Below are 22,842 nucleotides of genomic sequence, written 5' to 3' on the forward strand. Positions count from 1 at the left end.
GATAGACCTCTAGTTCCTGACTTGTTCAAAGGATTTAATATTAGTTCTGATCTATGTTTTTTTAAATTGGTTTTAAAAAATGCATTCTTGCATTTGATCTACAAGAGCTGGAACCCTTTGTATTGTTTTTATTTGGATTATCCTCACACACCAGCCCCCTCCCTGCCCTCAACTTCCATTCACCTTTCCTTAGGCAGCTCTTATTGAATAGTGTGTACTGCCCCCGTGCTTCAAATATGGTAAATTCCACAGTCTGAACTGGTTCTAAGTGTAAATTCATTTGCAAAATCAGACTGTTTTATGAGTTGTTTGTCTCATTGCTCTTTGGAGTTTGACATTTCTGACCTCCTGACCATTAGAGAAACTATTTATTCTTAGAAACAGGGAGGAAAAGTGATCATTGAAGTTTGTGCTAGATTTTTCTAAAGCTCTTGTCTTCATGTAGTTCATGCTAAAATAGTTGAACTTCCAACATATTAGCTGTATAACCTGTTTTGCATGAGATTAAGACTTTTTTTCTCAGTGTCCAAAAATGGAGTGATTGAAAGATCTTCAACATCTTCAGTGTTTTATATTTTCTTTACTATCACCTGAATCCAAGAGGAGAATGCTTGGTGACAAATGAAAAAAAAAAAAAACAACCACAAAACAATCAAGTAATCCCCCCTTCCTACCTCTTTAATCAATCAGATTAATTTCATTTTTACCTCTTTTTTTTTTCCTTCCTGCCATGCATAATTTCCAGGAAAGCATCTTTGTTCCAAATATGTGGCAAGAAAAGACAAAAGTAGAACCCAAAACCTATTTTTTTATAGCTGCAGGCTGATGCTTTAAAAAGAGACAATCAACAGATTAACTCATCTGTTGTTGCTTATAGCGACAACGATTTCTGCAAGTAAAGCTTAAGACCTCTGGAAGAAATGCTGTACTCTTGATACAATCAGTGATTCTCCAGAGTCACTTGCAGGAGAGCAGGAAGTTTTGGTTTTTGGATATAAACAATGTGCATAGTGCCAGAAGTGGCCTAGCTCCTGCCACTTTAGCTGTGGGATTAGCTGGAGGTGACAAGCAGAGTGACATGCTACCAACTGGCTCCCATATTTGCAGATCTGACTACTTCAAGGCCTCTATTCACAAATTTCTATGAGGCCAGTGGCAGCTGATGGCACATGCTGCAGATATTGGATTATTTGGTAGCTCCCTAGGGTTTGGTACATCTGACCTGCATTCCTGTTCCCGGTGGTGTGGAAAGAATGTTAAAGACTATGTTTAGAGCCTGGCACAGTGAGCAAGTGGTTGGTCAAAGTTCAGAAAGCAGCTTCTTAGATCTTCTCAGAATCAGAATATTCTCAGTTAGAAGGGACTGACAAGGCTCGTCAAAATCCAGCTCCTGGCCCTGCACAGAACAACCCCAAGAGTCACACCACGTGCCTGAGAGCACTGTCCAAATGCTTCTTGAACTCGGACAGGCTTGGTGCTGCGACCACTTCCCTGGGAGCACAACCTGGGAGGCACAACCACCCTCTGAGAGAAGAACCTTTTTGTAATATCCAACCTAAACCTCCCTTGATACAGCTTCCTGCCATTTCCTCAGGTCCTGTCAGTGGCCACCCGAGAGAAAAGATCAGTGCCTGCCCCTCTTCCCCAATGAGCAAGTTGTAGACAGCTATGAGGTCTATAGCAGCTAATAAACATACTTGTTGATTGAGGCTCCTAGGAAGAGCAGTACTTCCTATGTACATGCTACGTATGGATTATTAGTCTTAACTGCTCTGGCCAGTGTCTGAATATAAACGTCAGATTTAGCTACAATCAATCCTTGCAGCTGATGCATCAAGACATTGTTAAGATATACTGGTAGTTCAGTTTGCATTTTTGGTAGCCAGTCTGGTGTAAAATAAATTTTCCTTTGACACTGCATCCTACATTTATCTAGTTAGTGAGTTCTGGTTAATTGTATTTCATCTTTATTTAATTGAGAAATGGCAATCAAATTACTTGAAACTAATTCAATTTCCTTCATTACTGGTAAGACCATCTATCAATCAAAGGATAATGATTTAGACTTATTTTGCTTTATTAATACTGCTCATAGTCTGTTTCACATTGAAAATGATTAATGTGGAAAACCAGTAGATTTTGGTATAGCTTTGTTTGTGTAAGTCACTGTCAAAAAATACCAGCCTTTAGAAAGTGTTTTCCAAGAAAAAAAAAAGTTGCTGGAAGAAACACTAGAAAAAGTTTTTACCTCTTAGAAAACCCCAGAGGATCGCCTTAACTTTTTCTACACTCTGGCTCTCATGTGAAGTGGATATCTTTGTAGTTATGTGCCTCAAGATGATATATGCAAATTGGGCAACTCTTTATAGGTCTAGTAAATAGGTGAAGCCAATAGGCTTTTTGGCTGTTTGTTTGAGATTTTTTTTGGGGGGGGATGTTGACTTTGTTGTTTGTTTTTTGTTTTGTTCAGCTAGCTTTGTTCCTGAATAATTTTGTGTGGTGTTTTGGTTTACCTTGTCTTGTTTTTTTTTTTAGGGTTGTGTAACTATTGAAGATGCCCAGACAGTAATTCTTAATGCACCCAAAGAGTCTTCTGCAATGAAAAGCAGTGAAAGAGGGATTGGTCATGCTGTGCACAGGTTCACATTTTCTCAGGTAGGCAAACTTGTTTCAAATTTTTGGTTTTGTTTTTTTTTTTCACTGTAATGAAAGCTGAATTTTGTACCATATCATGCAATTTAATTCTTCTTCTTTTAATTACATGTAGTGGTACTTGCCTTTAAAAAAAGACTACTCGTTAATTACTAATAAGCTGTCAAGAAAGCTGTGTTACAGTGGAGGTGCCTATTAGATGAGACAAGGAAGCTTCTTTGGCAGTTCTGTGGTTTTCTTTGATTAGATGCTACAGAAGCTTCTTGTAGGCACAAACTTACTCTGCTGTTTCTGCAGATGCTCTCATCTGGGAAGTGGTACAGGAAATCTTAAGTTTGTGAGCATGTATTTATGAACTTACTTTTTAAAGAATAGCAGCCTGGCTATTTAAGCCTTCTATACTGAAGGTAAATTTCTTAACTCTGCCTGCTGCAAGAAATCCTATTCTTACCGTATCAAAAGATAAACAACTCCAGGGATTGAATCATTTAGACTGTTGTAATGCTGATTTTTCTCATCAATTGTGGGTAACTGGTGCTGAGTGAGAAGGGAGCTTTACATCACCAGCAGAGCTCTTGAAAATATCCACAGCATGTGCTCACTAGCATTCTGAGCAGTTTATTTTAGGAGTAGGAAAATATTCAAAAATGAGTGCAAGGCTGAGTGCCTCTCAGAATTAAGCAGGCATCCTGTGAGAACCCAAGAGAAAACGTTGAATCAGAAGAGGTTCAGGCAAGACAGAAAACTAAGCTGGTATCTCCTACCCAGCTTGCTCTGAAAAACTAGTCACTGTTAATAAGCGCTCAATATTTTGATTTATTAAACTTCTTTGTGCCATTTGTCACTCTTTTTTTTCCTTTCTCCCCTTCTCTCCAAGGTTTTTGGACCAGAAACTACTCAGAGTGAATTTTTTGAAAGCTCAATGAAAGAAATAGTAAGAGCGTATGTTAATGGAGTGAATGGACTGGTGTTTACTTATGGGGTTACAAATGCAGGCAAGACATTCACTATCCAAGGTATAAAATATTTGCATGTAGAAAAGTACACCTATAAAAACCAAGCTTATATGAATGTCTACACTTAATCTTTTAATATTTTTAAGGGACTTCAAAAGATCTTGGTATTTTACCTCGCTCACTTGATGTGATTTTTAACCACATAAAGGAAAGACATTATCTGAAGATGAACTTCAAACCATATTTGAGCAATGATGTTAAGAAACTAGAAGATGCACAAGTTAAACAAGAAGAAGCCTTAAAAACTGCTATTCTTGCATCACTGAAAGAGGTCAGTGACCAAATACTTCCTTGTTACTGAATGAAGCTCCCTAAAGCTGTTCTGTAAGACAGGAAGTTTTTAAAATCTCTATTCCACTGTTGATTCTTTAGATTTATATAAATCTACAGTATGGATACTTATTGAACCTTTGTATAAGAGAACTGGCTGTTTTTGGAGCTCAGGGTAGACTGGAAGAACTTCTGCAGCACACAGTTCAAACCAAAAACCATTGCAAAGCCAAATCTGAATTTCTATAGGAAAAGTTTCCTCTATAGAAGAACAGTTCTGACACTGTGGTGACACTTGCCCTTGAGAAGTCTGAGAGTTATAGGACCTATCTAAAACCTGCTTTCTGTTAAGTGATTTTTCTTGTAGGTCAGGTTCCCAGGTTGGACCTTGGTGCAGTCATTCAAGTGACATTACTAGCTCAGGAGAGATGATGGCAAGAAGAATCCCTTTTGGTGGAAGACAGTCTTAAGGCAGATTAAAAAGTTTATAAACCTGTGTTTTATGTACCTTCATAAGAAAAGTTTCTGATTCAGCAAGTGAAGTGAGATGCCACAAAATGAATGTCCTGAAAGGATTCCAGTCTGCTTTAAGGGATAGTATGTTGTCTTTTAACTCTGGTCTTTGAAGATTGTAGGTAGAATAGAGAAGTCTTTATTGTAGCAGCCTCCTGTTGTTATTATATAGTAATTTCTGTTTCCAGTGTAAGAAACCAGTCTCACCAGAAAATGGGCATCCTCGTGTGGCTATTCTACACTTCTAAGCCCAGTTGCAATTTGTCACAAGATGTCTGGCTTGTTTGCTTTTGTTCAGAACATTTTTAACCTGAACTGTGATTTTGTGAATTTAATCCCAGAAAGCTCAGCTGATTAACGTTCAAGGCAGCTCTGAACGAATTCTGGGAATTATAGAAGTAATGACTGACTGGATTTTCTTTTTTCTGTGGTCTTTAATACTAACATTGTTAAAGTACTCCAGTTAACCCTGAAAGAATATCCTTCTATGAATCAAATTCATATGTAAAGTTCCGCTCTAAATTCTGTTGCTTAATTTAAGCTCTGCAAACCAAAACTTTGTTTAGTCTGAGTCTGGTTAACTCTTAAGGAAATATCTTGGACAAAAAACCTAAAAGATGCTAAAGATTGCATATTTATTTTGAAAGTGTCTGTATGTGCATGTACAGGGATGAGGATCTTAAAGAAAAATTGAGATGATCAGGAGGATAGTAGGTAAATATTTTTCAAAACTTTATGGAAACTACAGCTTTGGAAAAAGGAAGGAGCAGGAGCTCAATGTCTGGAACAGGAAGTCAAATATCTTATTTTGAAGATTACTCTGTACAAATATTCCCTTCTGTTAAATCAGTCTGACTTATTAATGGCTTAGTTACTGAATGTTGCAGTAGGTGATCTAGATGCTGATGCCCTGCTGTGAAAAGCAAGCAACCCTCCACTGTCAGGAAGGAAAGGTAAAAATGCATCAGGAAGCTATTACGTGGCAAGACCTTGTTTGTGTGGTACAATGCTTCATAGTTGATAACTCAGCAATCCCCAGTTCTGAAGCTGTGCTTCTTGATAGTTTGTGAATGAATAGCATCACTGTTTGGATGCTCACTCAAGCTTGTAATCTGAGAAGAGATATGGTTTAGTGGGCTTGGTTTTAGTTTACATGGATTTCTGTAGGCTCATTTCCCAGGCTCAGTTTACATGTCATGCAGAAAGAGCTTGCTGTTCCTTTCATTCTCTGTTTTAACTGCCTGGAGTTACTGCAGTGCTTACTGTTCTACTGTTTGTGTTTCATATACAGTACTGTTGCAAAAGCTCTTGCTTAGCATGGTTCGCACCCTCTCTTTCCTTCCCTTTCTTGGTTCCATTCATGGGATTAAATACTGTTTTTTACTGGATTAAAAGTCATTTGCGTTCCTATTCCCACCTGTCCTTGTATTTTCTATTAATGTCATCTTCTGTTGTTAGCCATGTCAGTTCCTGTTCCCACTTGTTTTCAGGCATTTTCACACTTTTTTCTGCATTTGGTGTTATGATTTGAAGAACAGTATAGCAGAGTAGCTAATTCACTCACTTTTGTTGCAATACCTTTAAAAGATCTTACCATGCACACAAGCACTGTGGTTACTGGGTTTCCTACTGTTACATTTTTGACATGCATAGATGGGATACCATCTGTATCAGTCCCATACCCTTTATGGCTTTAGAGTTCTGCTTTGTACTTCACAAACAATGAATAGAATCCATGCTGTGCTTATAATTCTAACTACTCAAGAAACACAACCATACAGACAGTACAATCTTTGCAAAATGATCACTTGTATGATTTTGTTGTAATTTATTTTATGCTATTTATTTTTAAAATGGAAGATCTGACAGTATGGCTTCATGCTTCTCTGTTTGTAAGAAATCTAGTTTGGATATGCCAAGTGGGTAACACTGGTGTCAGTAGTCAATCCATAACCAACTTAGTGCAGCATTTGAATAGCTAAGACATAAAGGTTTGCTTCTCTCAATCTGTTCCCTTCTACTGTAGGATGACCCTCTATCAGTAGTGCGTTTTGGGAAATTAGAGTGAATGTCCTGAATTATGTGGGGCTATAAAATACAGGGAGGTAGTATGTAAAGATGTTGGAATCTCTAAATAGTGGGAGTTGCTACTTTGATACACTAGTTTTTTCCAGAGGTAGTTTGAAGCCTGTGCTTTGGTGAATCTGCGCAGGTTCTAAATAACTTTGCTCATGTGAAGAAATTCAGCAAATGTGTGTGCTTAAAGAAACTATCCTTTTATCTATTTTTAATGGCCTTTTAATTCAGTCTGAATTAAACCAACCTAGACTGTTGGTTTTTCTGATCTTTAAGTCCTTTATGAAGCTATTATTCCACTCCTAAAGTAAGTTTGACTCCTACTTTCACAGACCTGGCACAAGCCACTGATTTGCAACAAGCAGACAAATTAGTAATCTCTGTTTTGGTTTGTCCATTGTCTACCACCCTGTCAATTACTCCTAGGGGAAACCTACTTCTCCAGTTCTTTTGGTTGACTGAAGCACTGTTCAGATTTGTCCAGTAGGTCATAAAGGCAGTCTGGGCTGCTGCAGTCTGACAGAATCTTGTTTCTCTCAGGACTGTGAAGTTAAGTCTCTGATGTTAGCAGCAACTGGCCACCAAAACAGGTTGCTGGAAGTAGCAGTGAGCAATAATTCTTGTGAAGGAAAGAGTGTTTATTGATGATACTTCATTGTTGTTAAAAATATTTCACCTGAAGCCATAGTAAGGGTGGTATAGCACTTAAAACTACTTCAATATTTAAATCTTAAATATGGAATTACTATAATTTTTAACTTCTGCTGTCCTTGTAGTCTGTCCATGTGGATATAATGGTCTCTTATTTTCTCAAGGAGACAGAGAACATCTTAAATACTATGACAAATATCTGTGATGTGAAGTCAGAGCCTTCCAGCTGTACTTCAAACAGTCATCCTTCTAATTCACTAGGTAAAGCGGAAAACTTTTGTGTGGGGGGAAAAAATAATAGAAACTAAGAAATATAAGAGGGTAACTATTGGTGGATTAAAACAATCTCTATATTATACTACAAAGTAGATATATATACTTTTTGACCAAATTTTAATGTCTCAGCTCTGAAGAAGAAGCAACTGTCAAAATATTTCAATAGTTTTGGTCCTTTTGGGGAAGAAGCAGACTTAGTTCTGCAAAGATAATGTATAAACTGCTGGAAGCATGTGGTAAAGTGGGGGCAATAGCTTAGAACTTGGGCATATTCTGGGTACAGATAACTGCTGAGAAGTTTGAACATTCTTGGTTAAAGTCTAAGTTACACAGTACTGTTTATCTAATTGTGTAACACAGGTGTATCCAAGCCTTCTCCTCTTAGAAGGTTCTATATACTGAATGAAGATTTATTAATGGATGGTCTTTGAACTGTTTTCTGTTTTGGGTTAGCAGAGAAGAACTTTGTTCCACTTGACATTCATAGGACTAATATGCACCAAAGAACACAGGCATCTGTCTGGATTTCTTTTTGTGAAATTTATAATGAATATGTGTATGATCTATTAAATGTGTTATCTACGAAGTCTCAAAGGCGCAGAGTTTTAAGAATTTGTGAGGATCAAGAAGGAAATTCTTATATTAAAGGTAATAATGCTGTTTTATGACCTAGGCAGTTTCACAGAATTTCTCCAATGATTAGAAGTGTATGTAAAAGGTCTCTTTTTTTTTTTTTCCACAGATTTAAAGTGGATTAATGTTCAAAGTACTGAAGAAGCCTGCAAACTACTAAAAATAGGAAACAAGAACCGAAGCTTTGCTTGTACTAGAATGAATGAGCAATCAAGTAGAAGGTTTGTTCCTCTAATTATAAGCATATTCTAAAGGAGGAGGGGAAAGAGGGGACTTTAGAATATGTTTGAAATGAACCACCCTCCAATAGTAGTTTAATACTTTCCTTGACTATTATAGTTTTGTTATGAAATTCTCTCTGAAAGAAAACTAGGAGATACTCTATGACTTTATTAATAGCTGGACTTGGGTTGCTATTCGTATCTTTGTACAACCAAAAATATCAAATCACGCTAATTTTTGAGTGCCAACAGGGCTATACATCTTGGCAAATGCTAATGGGTGCTGAGTGAGAATGACTGTGTGAGGATGTTGAAGGAAAAGCTGATTAATTCTTCATTACTGACAGTAGAATTCTTGTAAACCTTGAGCCTGTCAATGTAGGAAGGAGCAAGTCATGCAGTATCTTGCAGTGCTGCTAGATTATCTAGATGCTTTTAGATTGCTGTGTTCAGGATGAGCTTACTTGCTACCTTAAGAATTGAACTCCTAGCTTTTACCCAGCTCTGGATAGGGACCAGGGAGAACCTGGCTTTTGATGGAATGGGAGAAAATAGAGAAGGTGGAATAATTTCTATTGAAAATGTTGCCTTTCTTGATTTTAATGACCTCTTACTAATTTGTCCTTTAAATGTGGAAGGGCCATCTTGTATTTTTAGCTTATATAATCATAGTGTTAGTAAGCCTGCTTTTTTTTTTGGCTAAAAAGCAAGAGTTATATTATTCTGTATTAGCCAAAGACAGTTGCTGTTAAATTTCATGCTTTTCTGAAAGAGTTTTGTGTTTAGAATGCCTGCTGCTTTAGGCATATACTGGAGAAGTTTGTCTTTTGTGTTTCCTGACTTATCAGATAAACTGGGAACAGGGCACTTCTGCTTCTGTGACTTTTCTGTTTGGTTTCAGACAGCATGTCCACTGCTTCTCTAGCTTGATGACAAAACGAGAGTAACTGCATTTCGAGTGTTACAAATTCAACCTTTCTAGAAAACAGAATTATTTCAAAACTGAAGAAATAACTGTGCATATTGAAGTAGGCAAAATTATAGAACTGTTTAACTTTAACTTAGTCCCTTCCCTCCACCATTTATTTCTAAGTTGATTCCTCAGATATACCGAGTTTAGATACTGCCTAAAATTTCTATACAAAGTGGCTACCTGAGTACTCTTCTTTTGAAGAGCAGACTTAAGTGAAATGGCTTGTTTTTTCTCCAAGACAGTTTGTAGGCTTCATGTGATATTTTTCCTTTTCCTGTATGTAAAGAAATAGAAAGTCACAAAATACAGCTTTTGTTGCTGCTTTTTGCTACTGAATGAATGCATTGCAGAAGTAACTAATGTAAAGTAATGAATTAATTCTTGCTCTTTCTTGAGCACTGAGCTTTCTGTAGCACACAAATTTTACTTTGCTTCAGTGACTGCTTAATTTTCATCACTGTGATTATTAAAAGGACTTTGTTCCATTCCAGTCACAGTATATTTTCCATCAGGCTGCTAAAGCTAACTGACGAGCAACAGCCGCGTGTTCTTGGAGTTTCAGAGTAAGTGAATGCTTCACATGATTACCAGAATGTGAATATTTTGGAAAAGTTGATAAGGTGTAAGCATGGTAAACTGGTGAACTTTCTGTTAATAAATAAATTCTCTGAGAGCTGAGACAGAAATCAGGACTGGCCATATAAAACTGACTGGAAGCCCAAAAGGGACAGGTGTAGAAGTGTCTTCCTGTCTCTTAATCTGTTAAGGTTTGGCTGGAGGTAACCTGTTAAAACTGTCAGTAGCACATAAATTGAGGGAAATATGGATATTGTCTTACATAATGGGGAGGTGGTGACAGAGTAGTACCATATAACACACCACTATATGTTCTGGTAAGCAGAATTCAGGTGGCTGGCTGATAAAAGCTGATCTCTAAAGCTGGGGTGCAGCAGTTAGTGCTGAAGACCCAAGGTGCAAACTATGCCAGTATATAAATCTTTCTACTTTGGGAGCAGATTAGAGTTTATCAGTTGAACGTTTGTGGCAACATATTTGATGTGTTCCTAGAATTCAAATTAAAGTCTATCATCCAAAAAGAATGCAGGTGACATGCTCTGAGACTGCTCCATGGCCCACTCTACAGTAGGAGGGGAATCATCAAGTGATTTGCTTAAACTGTTCTCCTAATCTAAAATGCCTATGTAGGTGCACACTGAGAGCAGCGTTAAGTCCTTATGCTTAAGTCTGTTTTTTTTGTGATTTAGAGGAAGCAGACTAATCTTTTGTCTTGAAGCCATTAAGAGAGCTTTTTTTGGGTGGTGGTTTTTTTTTCCTTCTGATTAATTGTCCATTTAACTTTATATGGAAACATGAAGACAACCTGTACCAGAATGTTCAGTCCTAGATCCTACTGATTTCTCTCTTTTTCTCTGCTAAGCAGAGATGGTAATAAATATACCTCACTGTGAGTTAACACCTTCTAATGTCAGATGCTACAGTGATAAATACTCTTAAGAAAAGATAACTTGAGAAAATGACTGCATCTGTGCTTTTTGCTGTATTACCCTGGCAAAGCTTGTAGCAGCTGTTAGGTGAATGACAGAGTTTGTATATTGCTTAAGGAAGAAAAAATCTTTTCATCTTGTACTGAAACAGATAAAGAACATAAGACCATACCCTTTCACACAGTTGAGATATGTGCCTTAATAATATATATAGAACTCACTTCAGCTGTGTGAAAGGTTATGGTCTTTACAAAGGCATTATTTTATTTAAATAGATTTATGGATAAATGAGTAATGGTTTGGTCACATAAATTATCCAACTTCCAGAGCTTCCTGTATTTCAAGGACTGTCCTAATATGAAGTAAAATTGATTAAATTCCTTGGCTATCAGAGACAGTTCAGTGGTCTGAATTTAGTAGCACACATTGCTATAGCCAAGCAAACCAGCTCTAAGGTGAGCTGGGAAGGACTTCTGGCCTGTTTGCAAAAGGGAACAGGTGGTTCTGTATCCAAAACAGGCAGACTGCAGTGCACTGAAGCTCACTACTATCCTGCAGTCCTCTCAGCACTTGAATTGGTTAAGGTGACTGCCAAAGAGCCTCACTGTGCAAAACTGTTTCAGAAATTCATCTCAACCTGTCTGAGAGTACTTACTTTAGAATTACAACAAAATAGGGGCTTCTAAACTGAATTCTGTGTTAGAATGCCTACGAAGTTTTAGATGAATGCTACAAGCAGACTACTTTGTGCTTAGTGGACTATCCTTAGGATCAGCAATTTTGTTTAAGGATCTTTATATACAATGGGAAGATAGATAAGTTAGTGCTGAATGCCATGTGTAGTGCCTTCTGGACAACAGCTCGACATTGAAGTACAACTAATTCTGTGATCTAGGCAGGCTGAAAAAAATCACTCATTTGTGCTTCAGACACACTAAAAAATAAGAAATTGTGATGTTCTATTTTCACACTACTTAGAAATAAGTTCATATGCGTGTTCTGAATAACTTTTGTGCAGGTTGTCTTTCTGTGACTTGGCTGGATCAGAGAGGTGTAATAAAACACATGTCTTTGGAGACAGACTAAAAGAAGCAGGAAATATTAACAATTCTCTTCATATCCTTGGAAAATGCATTGCAGCATTGAAGCAAAATCAAAATCCAAAGTAAGTGTCAAGTTGTTTACAACATGCCAAGTTTTAGGTTGAAACCCTAAGTATCCCTTTATGTTTCTGCAAGTAGTTTGCAGAGTCAGAAAAATAGAAATCTAGAAAATTTTGTAAGCCTTTTTTATTACAGATGTCACTGGAATACCTGAAAAGAACATTCTTTCCCTAAAACTGTTGTTTGTGGAAAACTAAAAAAGGCAATTTGCAGAAAACGACTATGATTTTTTTTGTGTGTGTGTTTGTGCGTATAAACAATGTACTTTGTGTACAGAACTCTCATTTTGTCCTCTTCCCTTCCACCTCCAACTTATACAGGTAGATTCATCAGGCAGCTGACACATGTCCTGTATTTAGCTTTTGACTTGTTCCACTATCTGCTTTGTAACACTAGAGAACTGCAATGCAGACACTAGATTACTTTTAAATAGTTCAGCTTGTTGGAGAGCTTATGAGATCCAGCAAAGACCTTGCTCTTTGATGTGAAATAGTTTAGGCTTAAATATGAGCATGCTACAGGATCTCTTTCCTGAAAGAGAGAAACAGAATTGAGGTAAGCTACAATATCCCACAGTTTTAAAAATTTCGTTTCACAATTTTATTTGTTTTTTTTTTCTCCATGAGGATGAAGCCAAGCTATATTCCATTCAGAGAAAGCAAACTGACTCGTCTGTTTCAGCCATTTTTTTGTGGGAAAGGCAAAGCTTGTATGATTGTAAACATCAATCAGCATGCTTCCACATATGATGAAACATTACATGTAATGAAATTTTCAGCTATAGCCAGACAGGTAAGAGTGCATCTACTTTCTCTGCTATTCTGCATTTTTTTAATCACTATTGATTTGTGAAATGATCAGGTTGTATGGATTTGAGTGTGATTCTGACTTCTGATGCATCATATTAATTCTTCTGCATGTGACTTCCCTCTAAAAGGCTTCTAGTAGTCTTGCCTATCCTCGAAACTATTTTGGTGGTAAGAAATTAAAGTAACTGTAGCTGGCTGGCTGTTCAGTTTTATACCACACATGTTCTGTGTTTAAAAAAAAAAAAAGTAGTCAGGGCACTTTCAGATATGACTGATTATACCATATATCTGAACAGATTCAAGCTTTCAGTTCAAACTTTTGATGAATTATTTAACCTGTGTGCAGTTAAACATCTGTTGCACAAGATGAGTTATTCACAACTTCTTGGACAGTTGGTAGTAAAAGGAGTAACTGCTTTCTGATCTGCTGCCTGAGATCTTTTGCACTTGCATTTCTCCTGTTTAGCTAAGTGCAAGTAATTAATAACAAAGCAGCTTAACAAGCCCTTCCTCCAGGTCCCTGGGTACCCTTGGGTGGATCCCATCTGGCCCCACAGACTTGCATGTGTATAAGTGTTGTAGCAGGTCACTGACTATTTCCTCCTGGTTTATGGGGGCTTCATTCTGCTCCCTGTCTCTGTCTTCCAGCTCAGAGGGCTGAGTACCCAGAGGACAACTATTAAACACTGAGGCAAAGAAGCCATTAAGTACCTCAGCCTCTTTTCGTCGTCCTTTGTCACTATATATTTCCGTCTGCATCCAATAAAGGATGGTGATTATTCTTAGCCCTCCTTTTATTGCTGATGTGTTTGTAAAAAACATTTTTTGTTGTCTTTCATGACAGGAGCCAGATTTAATTCTAGTTGGGTTTATATTCCATTTTTTTCCTGCTTAACCTCATGATATCCTTGTCCTCTTGACTTGCCTGCCCTCTTTTTTTCTGCTACCTGTTTGTCAATCTCCCATTAAATTCAGGACTTGGTGTTGATGTTTGGCCTTAATTTCATTCAAGTTCCCTGGAAGCTGCTGTTTGCAGGGAGTGGGCCTCTATCGATAGTGGGCTATGCTGTATTTCATGACAGAAATAATAATTTTCTAGTCTGGGGCCATGGATTAGACATGTTCTAATCCATGTTACAAGTTCTGAAATGTTACAAGTCTGTAATACCATGTCTAATATGATCTCAGAGAGGATGATTTTTCTAATTTTCTTCACCTGCAACTTTCATCATGAGTGTGCACTGTAGAGACAAACTTCTCTGGTATGTTGTCCTACAACATAGATGGTTAAAATCTTTATGTAACTACCATGAGTTGCTGAATTCTGGTCATGGTATTTCAGGAAGGAGCAAATGTTTTACGGATTTGCTGCTTTTCATTACCTTTGCAGGAAACTATACTAAACCCCTTTTATTTTAGAGTGAAACTGCCTTTCTAGACAAGCATACTAAGTTTACTGGTAGATGATCTTTCCATTTTTCTTTTTTTTTTTGAGTATTAAAGTCTTACATTCATATTGATTTTTTTTTTCTGTTAAAAGACATATAAAAATTCATTAATGTTCTTGTAATCGTTAAATATTGTGTAAATACAACAATGCACTCGTGCCACTTCTTCCTGGTATTCTGCAATACCGACAGCATTGATAAATCAATTCTGGATTTTCCAGGTTATCCAGACAATCCTACCCAAAAGTTTTGGTTATTTTTCACCCAAGCTCGTTGGAGGTGATGGCAAACCTATCATGCACTTTGATGCTAACACATCTGTAGATGACTTTCCTGACAGTACTGAAACCTCTGCAGAAGAGGAAGTGGACATCACCATTCTGAGTCATGAGGTAGATATACATCTACTTAAAACTAAACCCAAGAAAGCAAATGCTATTAGTTATAATATCTAATATAATCTATATTAGATAATTATCTAATATAGTCTTTCACCATAGGATTTGTACTGGGAGCTGCATCAAATGGGAAGTTTAAGCCTATGCTTAATGTCAGACAGACCTAGACTTCAAAGTGGCCTAGTTCAGTGTAGTTGTGGAAGGATGCCTGTGGCTTTCTAGTTAGATCAAGTGCTAAATTTGGAATTCGACCGATTGCTCAACGAGAAGAGTAAGGAAGCAGCATATATGTTTAAAATAACATTATTTAGTTGCTTGTGCTTTCTTGGAGACAACAGGAATGAGTTAAGATGCAACACTTTAAAAGCAAAGCAACACAATCTAATAGTAATAAACTGTAAAACTCAAGTAGGCTTTATGCTAAACCGTTGTAGAAATTAGTACTTAAATGCCAAAACAGCAGTGAAGCTTTTGATAGCAGAAACCATGAAGAAGGACAAAGGTTGTCTTTGCAGTAGAAATTCATGTTTGAAAATACTTAACCTTTGGTGCAGTCACCTTGAAAACACACACTTGTAAACATACCCTCTGTGGCCTGTATGAATATTTTGTTTGACATGCATATCAATATGTGTTTCTAGCTTGTTTTCTGAACTGAATTATGTTAAATTTAGGACCTCTTGAAAACTACAGAGAACTTAAAGGAGAAGCTAGTTGCAGAAAGGCAAAGTAAGCTCCTTCTGGAGGTGAAGATACGTAAAGAGATGGCAGAAGCAATGTTTCAACAGCTGTTGGAAACAGAAGACGCCTGGAGGCAAGTCATGTTTCAGTCTTCTCTGAGACTGAAAGGATTCCACATATGTAAATGCATCCATATTTACGTATATACATATATATGTATATGCATACTCATGTTACTTAGAGAAGTTAGGGCTGGACAGTTTCAAAATCTCTGATGGAAAGGGGAGAAAGAATATTAAACTTGTACAGATCAGACTCTTCCCATGTACAATGAAAAAGTAATGCTGTGTTCTGTTGAACTTTTCTCTGTTTCATTTGTAATTACTGGAGCTTGTCCTGACATGTTATTACTATTTAGCAGATGTGCAAGATTTTTACAGGTACCCCACTGAGGCTTATGATTGTGCCAGAACATACACATGCATGCATGTGCTTAAGGTAGCTTGAATTGTATCTCTCTTGTGAGCTCTTCTGTGTGACTTACGAGCCACTGTTAGTTTACTATCTTATAAATTACATGCCTGCCTACACTGATGCTACTAACTTGGGGATTTTTCATAAGTGTGTCCAGATTGCTCAAACTGAATTCACTTCCTCTTAACTCTTCTTTAAATCAGTTTCCTGCTGTTTGAGTTGTTAACAGAGAATAACACCAAGTTGTCAGCTGAGCACACTATGGTTTAACACCTGCACTGACTTCAGAATTGTTTGGTTGCCTTTGGCCAAACACATGAAACAGCATTGATGTTTTTCCTCTGAGGTGATGTTCTGTGTCACTGATGGGGCATGTTTTTAAATTGTGGCAGGAGTAATGTGTAATGTATTGAAATAATAGATGGAGAGGGACTTTTCACAAGAGCATGTAGTGACAGGACAAGGGGGAGTGGATTCAAACTGAAAGAGTGCAGGTTTAATTTAGATATTAGGAAAAAATTCTTTACTGTGAGGCTGGTGAGGCACTGGACCAGGTTGCCCAGAGAAGCTGTGGATGCCCCATTCCTGAAAGTGTTTAAGGACAGGTTGGATGGAGCTCTGAGCAACTTGGTCTAGTGAGAGGTGTCACTGCCCATCACAGGGAGGTTAGAACTTAAGGTCAGTTCCAATCCAGGCCATTCTGTGATTCTATGAAAATGAATTTGGCTTTTGTCTTTAATGGAAAAGAAAACCACATCTGAAACCCAAAGTGAAAGATACCCCCTAGAAATATGCTTCAAATATCACGTCTAAATGGGCGTAATCATTTCTATTGCTCTATGTTGGTAGATTTATTTTTTTTATAAAACTTTTTGTTTGACAGACATTAAATATATGTTCTTCTATAGCACTTTTTTTGGTATATGCCAAGTAGAAGTTATGCTTTGGGGCAAGTCCGTAGGATCATTGAGATTAAAAAGGAGAATAATACTTCTTGATCTCCTAACTTCACTATTTACGATTACACAAATAACTTTGATATTGCCAGTTGAATACAGGTAGCCAAATATAATAGCTGGAATGCAAAAATATTAAATAAAACTAATATGTTCTCCTCAGCAACCGCTTGGAAGATATGAAAGACAGTTATGAAGAAAAACTGGAGAGCAAATTTGAAATGTATAAAGAGGCCATTAAGAAACACGCATATATGTGTGCAATGGAACAAATTGAAGAGCATTATGTTCCCGTAGAAGAATTTCTAGCTGAACAAGAGAAAGTTGAGGTATGACTTGACTGCCACTAAAAAAACATGTACTAGGCTTTTAACTGTAAATTTTGCTTTTCTGTAACAGAATCATTCTGAATTTCTAAATATAACACTGAGCAGTCAAAACAACTAGCAGTTGTTCAACCTTGCTCTTCTGGTGTTCAGCGCTAACCATAAGGATACAGATGTCGTCTGTCTGACACTATCTAGTGCATATCTAGTGCACTACCTAGTGCATATCTGAACTTCCTGAACTTTGAGGCCACAGTTCAATTAAATCCAAGTCATCTTTATCTCTGCAGTGCAATGATTGGATCACCTAGAGGAATGGTGTATACAGCAGTCTGGCTTTCTGGAGATCTTTGGGTGTAGAGTAAAATGCTAGTCTGAAAGGGCAGTGGGGAATTTGGTACAGGGTAGCTATTTTAATTATAATGGATCTCTTCTCTGAAGGTGACAGGGGGAGGATTGTGGGACAAACTAATCAGAAATCAAACTTTGTGCAGGAGAGAACTGAATCTCCTGGATGTATTTAAATGTAGAAATGCTCAGAGTTGGCATCAGTAAGTTGTTGTTCCTTTTGCAACTCAGCCACGTTAGCCATGAGCAACTCAGTTTTCTAACCTCTGCATAGATGGTTAAGTGTATCCAGGCAGCAGATGAGACCTGTGGGTCTCGCTCTTTTCAGAAGATATGTAGTGGAAGAATAGAACTGTGGTGTACACCAGAGGGGCTTTCTCACTGCAGTCTCCTGTTCTGGAACTGGTAAGACATTGCATTCCATGAGTAGGCAGATTCCTTTCAGACATGAGAGAACTGGGTTTCTGTTGTAGACTGTGATATAAAAACACTTCTGCTTTTACTGCTTTCCATTCGGGTGCTGACAAGCAACACTGTATTATGTAATGGCATCTCTTTTTCTAGCTCCTTCACATTTGTCTTTTTTACCTCACTTAGACTGTTCTTATGTTCACTTAAATGCTACCTATATGTTGGGGTGGCGGAGCAGAGTTCAATAGTTCAGTGGTGCTCTCTGTATTTATATCTGCATCTTACAGTGGCCAAAAGGCTGCATGAGGGAAGATTCAAAGAACAAGATGGATTTAGTAGCAAGTCAGATAAGAAACTAATGAAATCCCTAAGATGTAAAAGTGTTAGTTCACATAGGAGAGCATAACGTGAAATCTGAGCAGGCAGCTTCAGAGAACCAGAATCAGATGAATAACTTTTCTTTAGGGTGGCACTTGTTTAATTTCTCACTCTGAGATACCATCCTAGCAATCTGACAGGTACTGAAAAAGAGATTGAGATTAAAATGTAGTTCTCTGAAGTATGTTCTTCCTTATTTAGCAAACTAATTGGCAACAGTATTTAACACAGATGCACTAAAGTTTCCTTTCTGCCATATGATTACTTCTAGCACAGTTTGGAAATCTTCAGACTGGAAGAGTTGACTCCTGTGTAAAGTAACTTCTTCCTAGAAGGTCTTTTGATCTGAGTGTTATTCTTTACTGTGGTTTCCTAACCATAACCATTGCACCTTCTACCTGTGAAATTATTTAAAATTATATATACGTGTGATGTAATTGAAGGATGTGCAGTAGTGCATCAGATCAAGTAGAAATATAGACAAATTCTACCATATGCCCTTATTTTTTCAGGATAGAGAGAGGAAAATACTGCAATTGGAAAGGCAACTTGATGAACAGTCAGGGAAGCTATTGGCTCTGGGTAGTCTGAACTCAGATGTTCTGACTACTGAAAATAACATGGAACGAGGTAGGAATCTAATCTGGGTATTCAAAGTTCAATTTAGTTTTGGTAATGAATATAAACAAGGAAACTTCTCTTTTGCCTATAGATCTTATGGACAGGACAATGAAGAGAGCCAATGAAGGATTACAGAAACAATGCGAAGAGAAGGACGAGGTAGCTCTTGCTTAGTATGTAACAAATTTGAGGATAACAGTTGTAAGCTCTGTCATGGTTCAATGCTTAAAAATCTGCACTGTAGACAAAAGCATGAAGATTCCTGCAAATGGGCATCAAGTTTACAAGAAAGCCCTTGCCCAATTGTGGATGACTTTTGCCAGAGCTTGTCTGTGTTCTGACTTGACTTCAGTTTGTAAAGGAATCTACTACTGTAACAAGTATTGTGAACATGGAGTAAGTTGGAAGTGAGGAATTATGTAGCCTTGTGTTGGAATTTATTGTAAACACTGCTGCCATGGCCTCAGTGTTTTCCTTCCTGAAATGCTGCCTGCTCCTGCACAGGGGAACAGTTACAGAATCTGGTAATAGTTTTGATCTAGAGCCAAAACAGTGCCTTAAATTAGTCCTTTCTGGAAGTACTAAACTCCACTATCCCCTTAAACTTAAGTGAAGAGTAATGCCTCTGTTCTTCAAACAAGATCCCTGTGTTCTTGAATAGCATATAGAGGTGGGAATTATGAGCTTCAGGCTCTGTTATGGAAAACATTACTTTTTTTTTTTTTAGGTATGCATTTTTAATGTATACCTTGAGTGATCTTCTTGTAAGGCTACAGTTAGTTTTCCATGTTTAAAGAGGGTGGGAAGAAGGGGAGAGACAAGCCTTGCTCCTTTCACTAATAACAAATAAGAGTAGGGACTGAAGAAATAGTTTCCAACTGAGTCTAATAAAACATGTAAATGGAAAGTGAACTTAAATCCCTTTCTCTTGAGAAAGAGTACTCCAAAAATAAGTTTGGCCTTACCAATTTTAATGTCTCATGTAATGGCCCTGGCATTCGTTTTCTACTCCTATTCTTGATGAAGGTGTAGCTCTCTACATGATTTTCCTATGTTATTTTTCAAATTGCGGTGAAAGTTTGGCTTTTACACTTGACATGGGTATACAGTTATTGGTTGTTTCATGTGGCTACAAAGTGTTAGAGTGGTGAGATTGCCTGGCAGTAACTGATGTGACAACAGTTCAAAACAGGTGGTTCCATCAGTGCCCTTCTGCTGCTTTGCCTCACATATCAGTGCATGTGTGATGAGTAATTCACCACTTTTTTCTTCCCATTCAGCCATTAAATGTGGGCAAAGGGTGTGGGGTTTTTTAGCAGTCTATATATTTTCCTTCCAACCTTGTAGAAGTAAATTAATTATAATATTAATGTTTCTGCTTAAGAGTTTCTTTTGCCTCTTGGGACTTAGTCCATTAATATTTCCATCGGAAAGGTGAGGTCTTCTGTGGTAACTGTGATCCAATTCTTTATATGAATGGTGTTAATGAGACAAAAATGTTCTTTTAAATACCCTTACTGACCTGGAGCAGGCTGTTACAGAAGTAGCTTAGTCTGTGCTGCTGTTCTGTGATTGACAAGTCTATGGAAATCTAGTAGCTTCAGCACAATAGCCTTTGAATGCTCCAACTGTATTTTATCACCCAAAACGATGAGTTGGGACGTTAGAGGTTGAGAGAAGCAGACTTCATCTTTGTTGTTTTGATCTTGCAGTTTGCACTGTTCTAGTCATAAACAAAATTAATGTAAAACATGCTGTCATGAACTTCAGCATGTATGGGCTTTATTTTCAGCTTATAAAGTCTTTGAAGTTTAAAATACAGAAACTAAATGAAACCCTGCTAGAAGCTAATGAAGGCTACAGAAAAATGGCAGAAGAAAACAGTCAACTGAAACACACAATCATGCTCAAGGTTTGTCAACAATTTTAAAAGCAACTTTAATATGGCTTGTATCTATAGTTGTACTGGATGCTTTTGCATCTTTATACATTTCAGATTAGCAATTTGTTTTGATGTTAGCACTTCTTTCTGCTCCTAACTTCCTGAATCGTGAATTCGAAGCCCTTGTGTTTTCACTCCTTGACTTTGAATCTTTTTTGACTCAATTTTCAGCTTAAGGCATAGACTTGATCAAGAGGGTAACTCTCTGCTGACAAATCTTGCTAATCTAAAGATGCCACAAATTATTGTCAAGCAAAGAAAATACTACTTAGAATTCTAGTCATGAAGTGTGTTGCTCAGGCAAGCAAGGTGTCAGTGCACAAATGTTAGTGCAATGAGGCCTAAGTATTTATGGCTTTAAAGCTACACTGACAGTCCTGCCGGAGTGGCCAAGCTGGATAAGAGAATAAGAGATATGGGCAGGTAAACTGTTTAATACAGAAATAGAAATCTTTCCTTCAAAAGCAGGGACTTCCTAAAGTTTACAGCATCTGACCTCAGATATCAACTAGATTCCTAGAAAAAAAAAAAATGAAAATTTTGAACTCTTGACATTTTTAGTCTATGACTCACTTGTAATCTGCAAGTGAAGCAAGGTGGCTATAATACTCATTAGTGATGATTTTCTTTGAGCATTAAATTACTTTCTGCATACTTTTTAGTCTGAGACTGAAAATTATTTGACTTGACCTTCTTAATTGGAAGTCATCTTCCTGTTCATTCTTAATAAGAAGGTGACTTTTTGTTATCTACAAAGATTAGAGAGCATATTTAATACTCTGTATTTTGCCCACTCAAAGCACTTATTCAGTCCTGGTTAGCAGATTTATGACATGATAAGAGTTTTGATTTGACCAATTTTGCTTTCAGATATTGCAAGACAGGAAAGCCACCTTTATTTGGTTCCTAGAACAACATGAATTCTTTGCAAAGTGTGGCTAAGCATTTTAGCATCAGCTTTTTAGTCAGACTTTGTCTCTAGATTTGGCAGCCCTATAGTTTGCTGGTTTTTTAATTACTTTAATGTGATTTGGAGGAAGTGGGTACTGAATAGCCATTTGGCATAGTAATAAAGGGTGTTCATGGGTACAGTAGAATAATCTGAACCAGAAAATTAACTACATTAGAAAGACCTTGGAGTGTTCACTTACCTAACGCAGCCTTATCCTCATAGGATCAAGAAATAAGTAGTCTTCAGATCTGGGCTAAATGTGTTTTCGAACTTGAAGAAACAGTGTCTTCCCTGCAAAAAGAACTTGAAGAACGGAAAAAACATTTCTTTGTAGAGAAGCCAAAACAACAGAAACCCAGGAGAGGTTTGCTGGCCAGCCTGAAATCCCCAGTAGCAACCACTGCTTGTACACCTCTTGGTAAAGGCTTGGGGAAGGATGAAGAGGCTTCACCCTATTCAAGAAAGAAAGTACTGTTGCCTCATAAAGCAAAAGAATAATATTCGATAAATCAAAGTGTACAATTTCTGGGCTTCTTTATCAGTATTAAACTGCTGATAGCTCTTTCTCACTCTTAGCTACCACCTTCACTGTCATGTTAACTGACAGCAAAATGTTTGATACAGAACTTTTTCAATTGAGTTGGGTTTGAATTTAGAGCTATGTAAGTTTAGGTCTAAACCTGTGCTTTTACTGTTGATATAGGGGTGTGATTTGACAAATATATATTTTAATTCTTGAGTAACTGCTATCATGGTCTTCTATACTGATAAATGTGTGCTTCATGCAAAGTGGGATGATTCTAATCTGCTGCTAATTATGTTTTTAAATTATTTTATTTCATTGTTGATTTGTAGAAATCAGATGGCTCATAAACTTAACCTCAAGTAGCTAAAATAGCTTGATTCTTCAGTTAATATTCTGGTTTTGACCTGGAGATTGCCTTTCTGGGACCAAACTAAGCAAACTGATAAAAGAGGCAATAAGATGAGACCTTATCTGGCTCCTTGCTATTTTTCAGCTAACTTGGCTTTGTAAAGAAACTTGTTTTAATATAATTTGAATTTCCACTAAGAATCTACAATAAACTTTGAAAAATCTACTTAATAAAATTTTCTATTGCTAAATTAAGTTGCTGTTCATTTTATAAA

General features: G+C 37.2%; 1 protein-coding gene across 6 annotated transcripts in view; it reads left to right on the forward strand.

The window, feature by feature from the left end:
• Positions 1-22,826, forward strand: part of LOC108505190 (kinesin-like protein KIF20A) — a 25,294-nt gene extending 2,468 nt beyond the window's left edge. For 4 of the 6 annotated variants that reach the window (XM_017830961.1, XM_017830950.1, XM_017830935.1 and 1 more), the window contains 16 exons: positions 2,536-2,655; positions 3,530-3,668; positions 3,755-3,939; positions 7,343-7,439; positions 7,908-8,102; positions 8,197-8,308; positions 9,773-9,844; positions 11,805-11,951; positions 12,576-12,741; positions 14,428-14,598; positions 15,279-15,418; positions 16,879-17,044; positions 18,691-18,808; positions 18,891-18,958; positions 20,592-20,711; positions 21,916-22,826. In XM_017830961.1, coding sequence (XP_017686450.1) covers positions 2,536-2,655; positions 3,530-3,668; positions 3,755-3,939; positions 7,343-7,439; positions 7,908-8,102; positions 8,197-8,308; positions 9,773-9,844; positions 11,805-11,951; positions 12,576-12,741; positions 14,428-14,598; positions 15,279-15,418; positions 16,879-17,044; positions 18,691-18,808; positions 18,891-18,958; positions 20,592-20,711; positions 21,916-22,191 — 2,292 coding nt within the window. In that variant the 3' untranslated portion in view covers positions 22,192-22,826. Of the gene's footprint in view, positions 1-2,535; positions 2,656-3,529; positions 3,669-3,754; positions 3,940-7,342; positions 7,440-7,907; positions 8,103-8,196; positions 8,309-9,772; positions 9,845-11,804; positions 11,952-12,575; positions 12,742-14,427; positions 14,599-15,278; positions 15,419-16,878; positions 17,045-18,690; positions 18,809-18,890; positions 18,973-20,591; positions 20,712-21,915 lie in introns of those variants that run through there. The other 2 variants (XM_017830942.1, XM_017830981.1) reach the window with 2 other exon arrangements.
• Positions 22,827-22,842: the final 16 nt, after the last annotated feature.

Source organism: Lepidothrix coronata, unplaced genomic scaffold (assembly GCF_001604755.1).
Source record: "Lepidothrix coronata isolate B3197 unplaced genomic scaffold, Lepidothrix_coronata-1.0 Scaffold6, whole genome shotgun sequence".
NCBI lineage: Eukaryota > Metazoa > Chordata > Aves > Passeriformes > Pipridae > Lepidothrix > Lepidothrix coronata.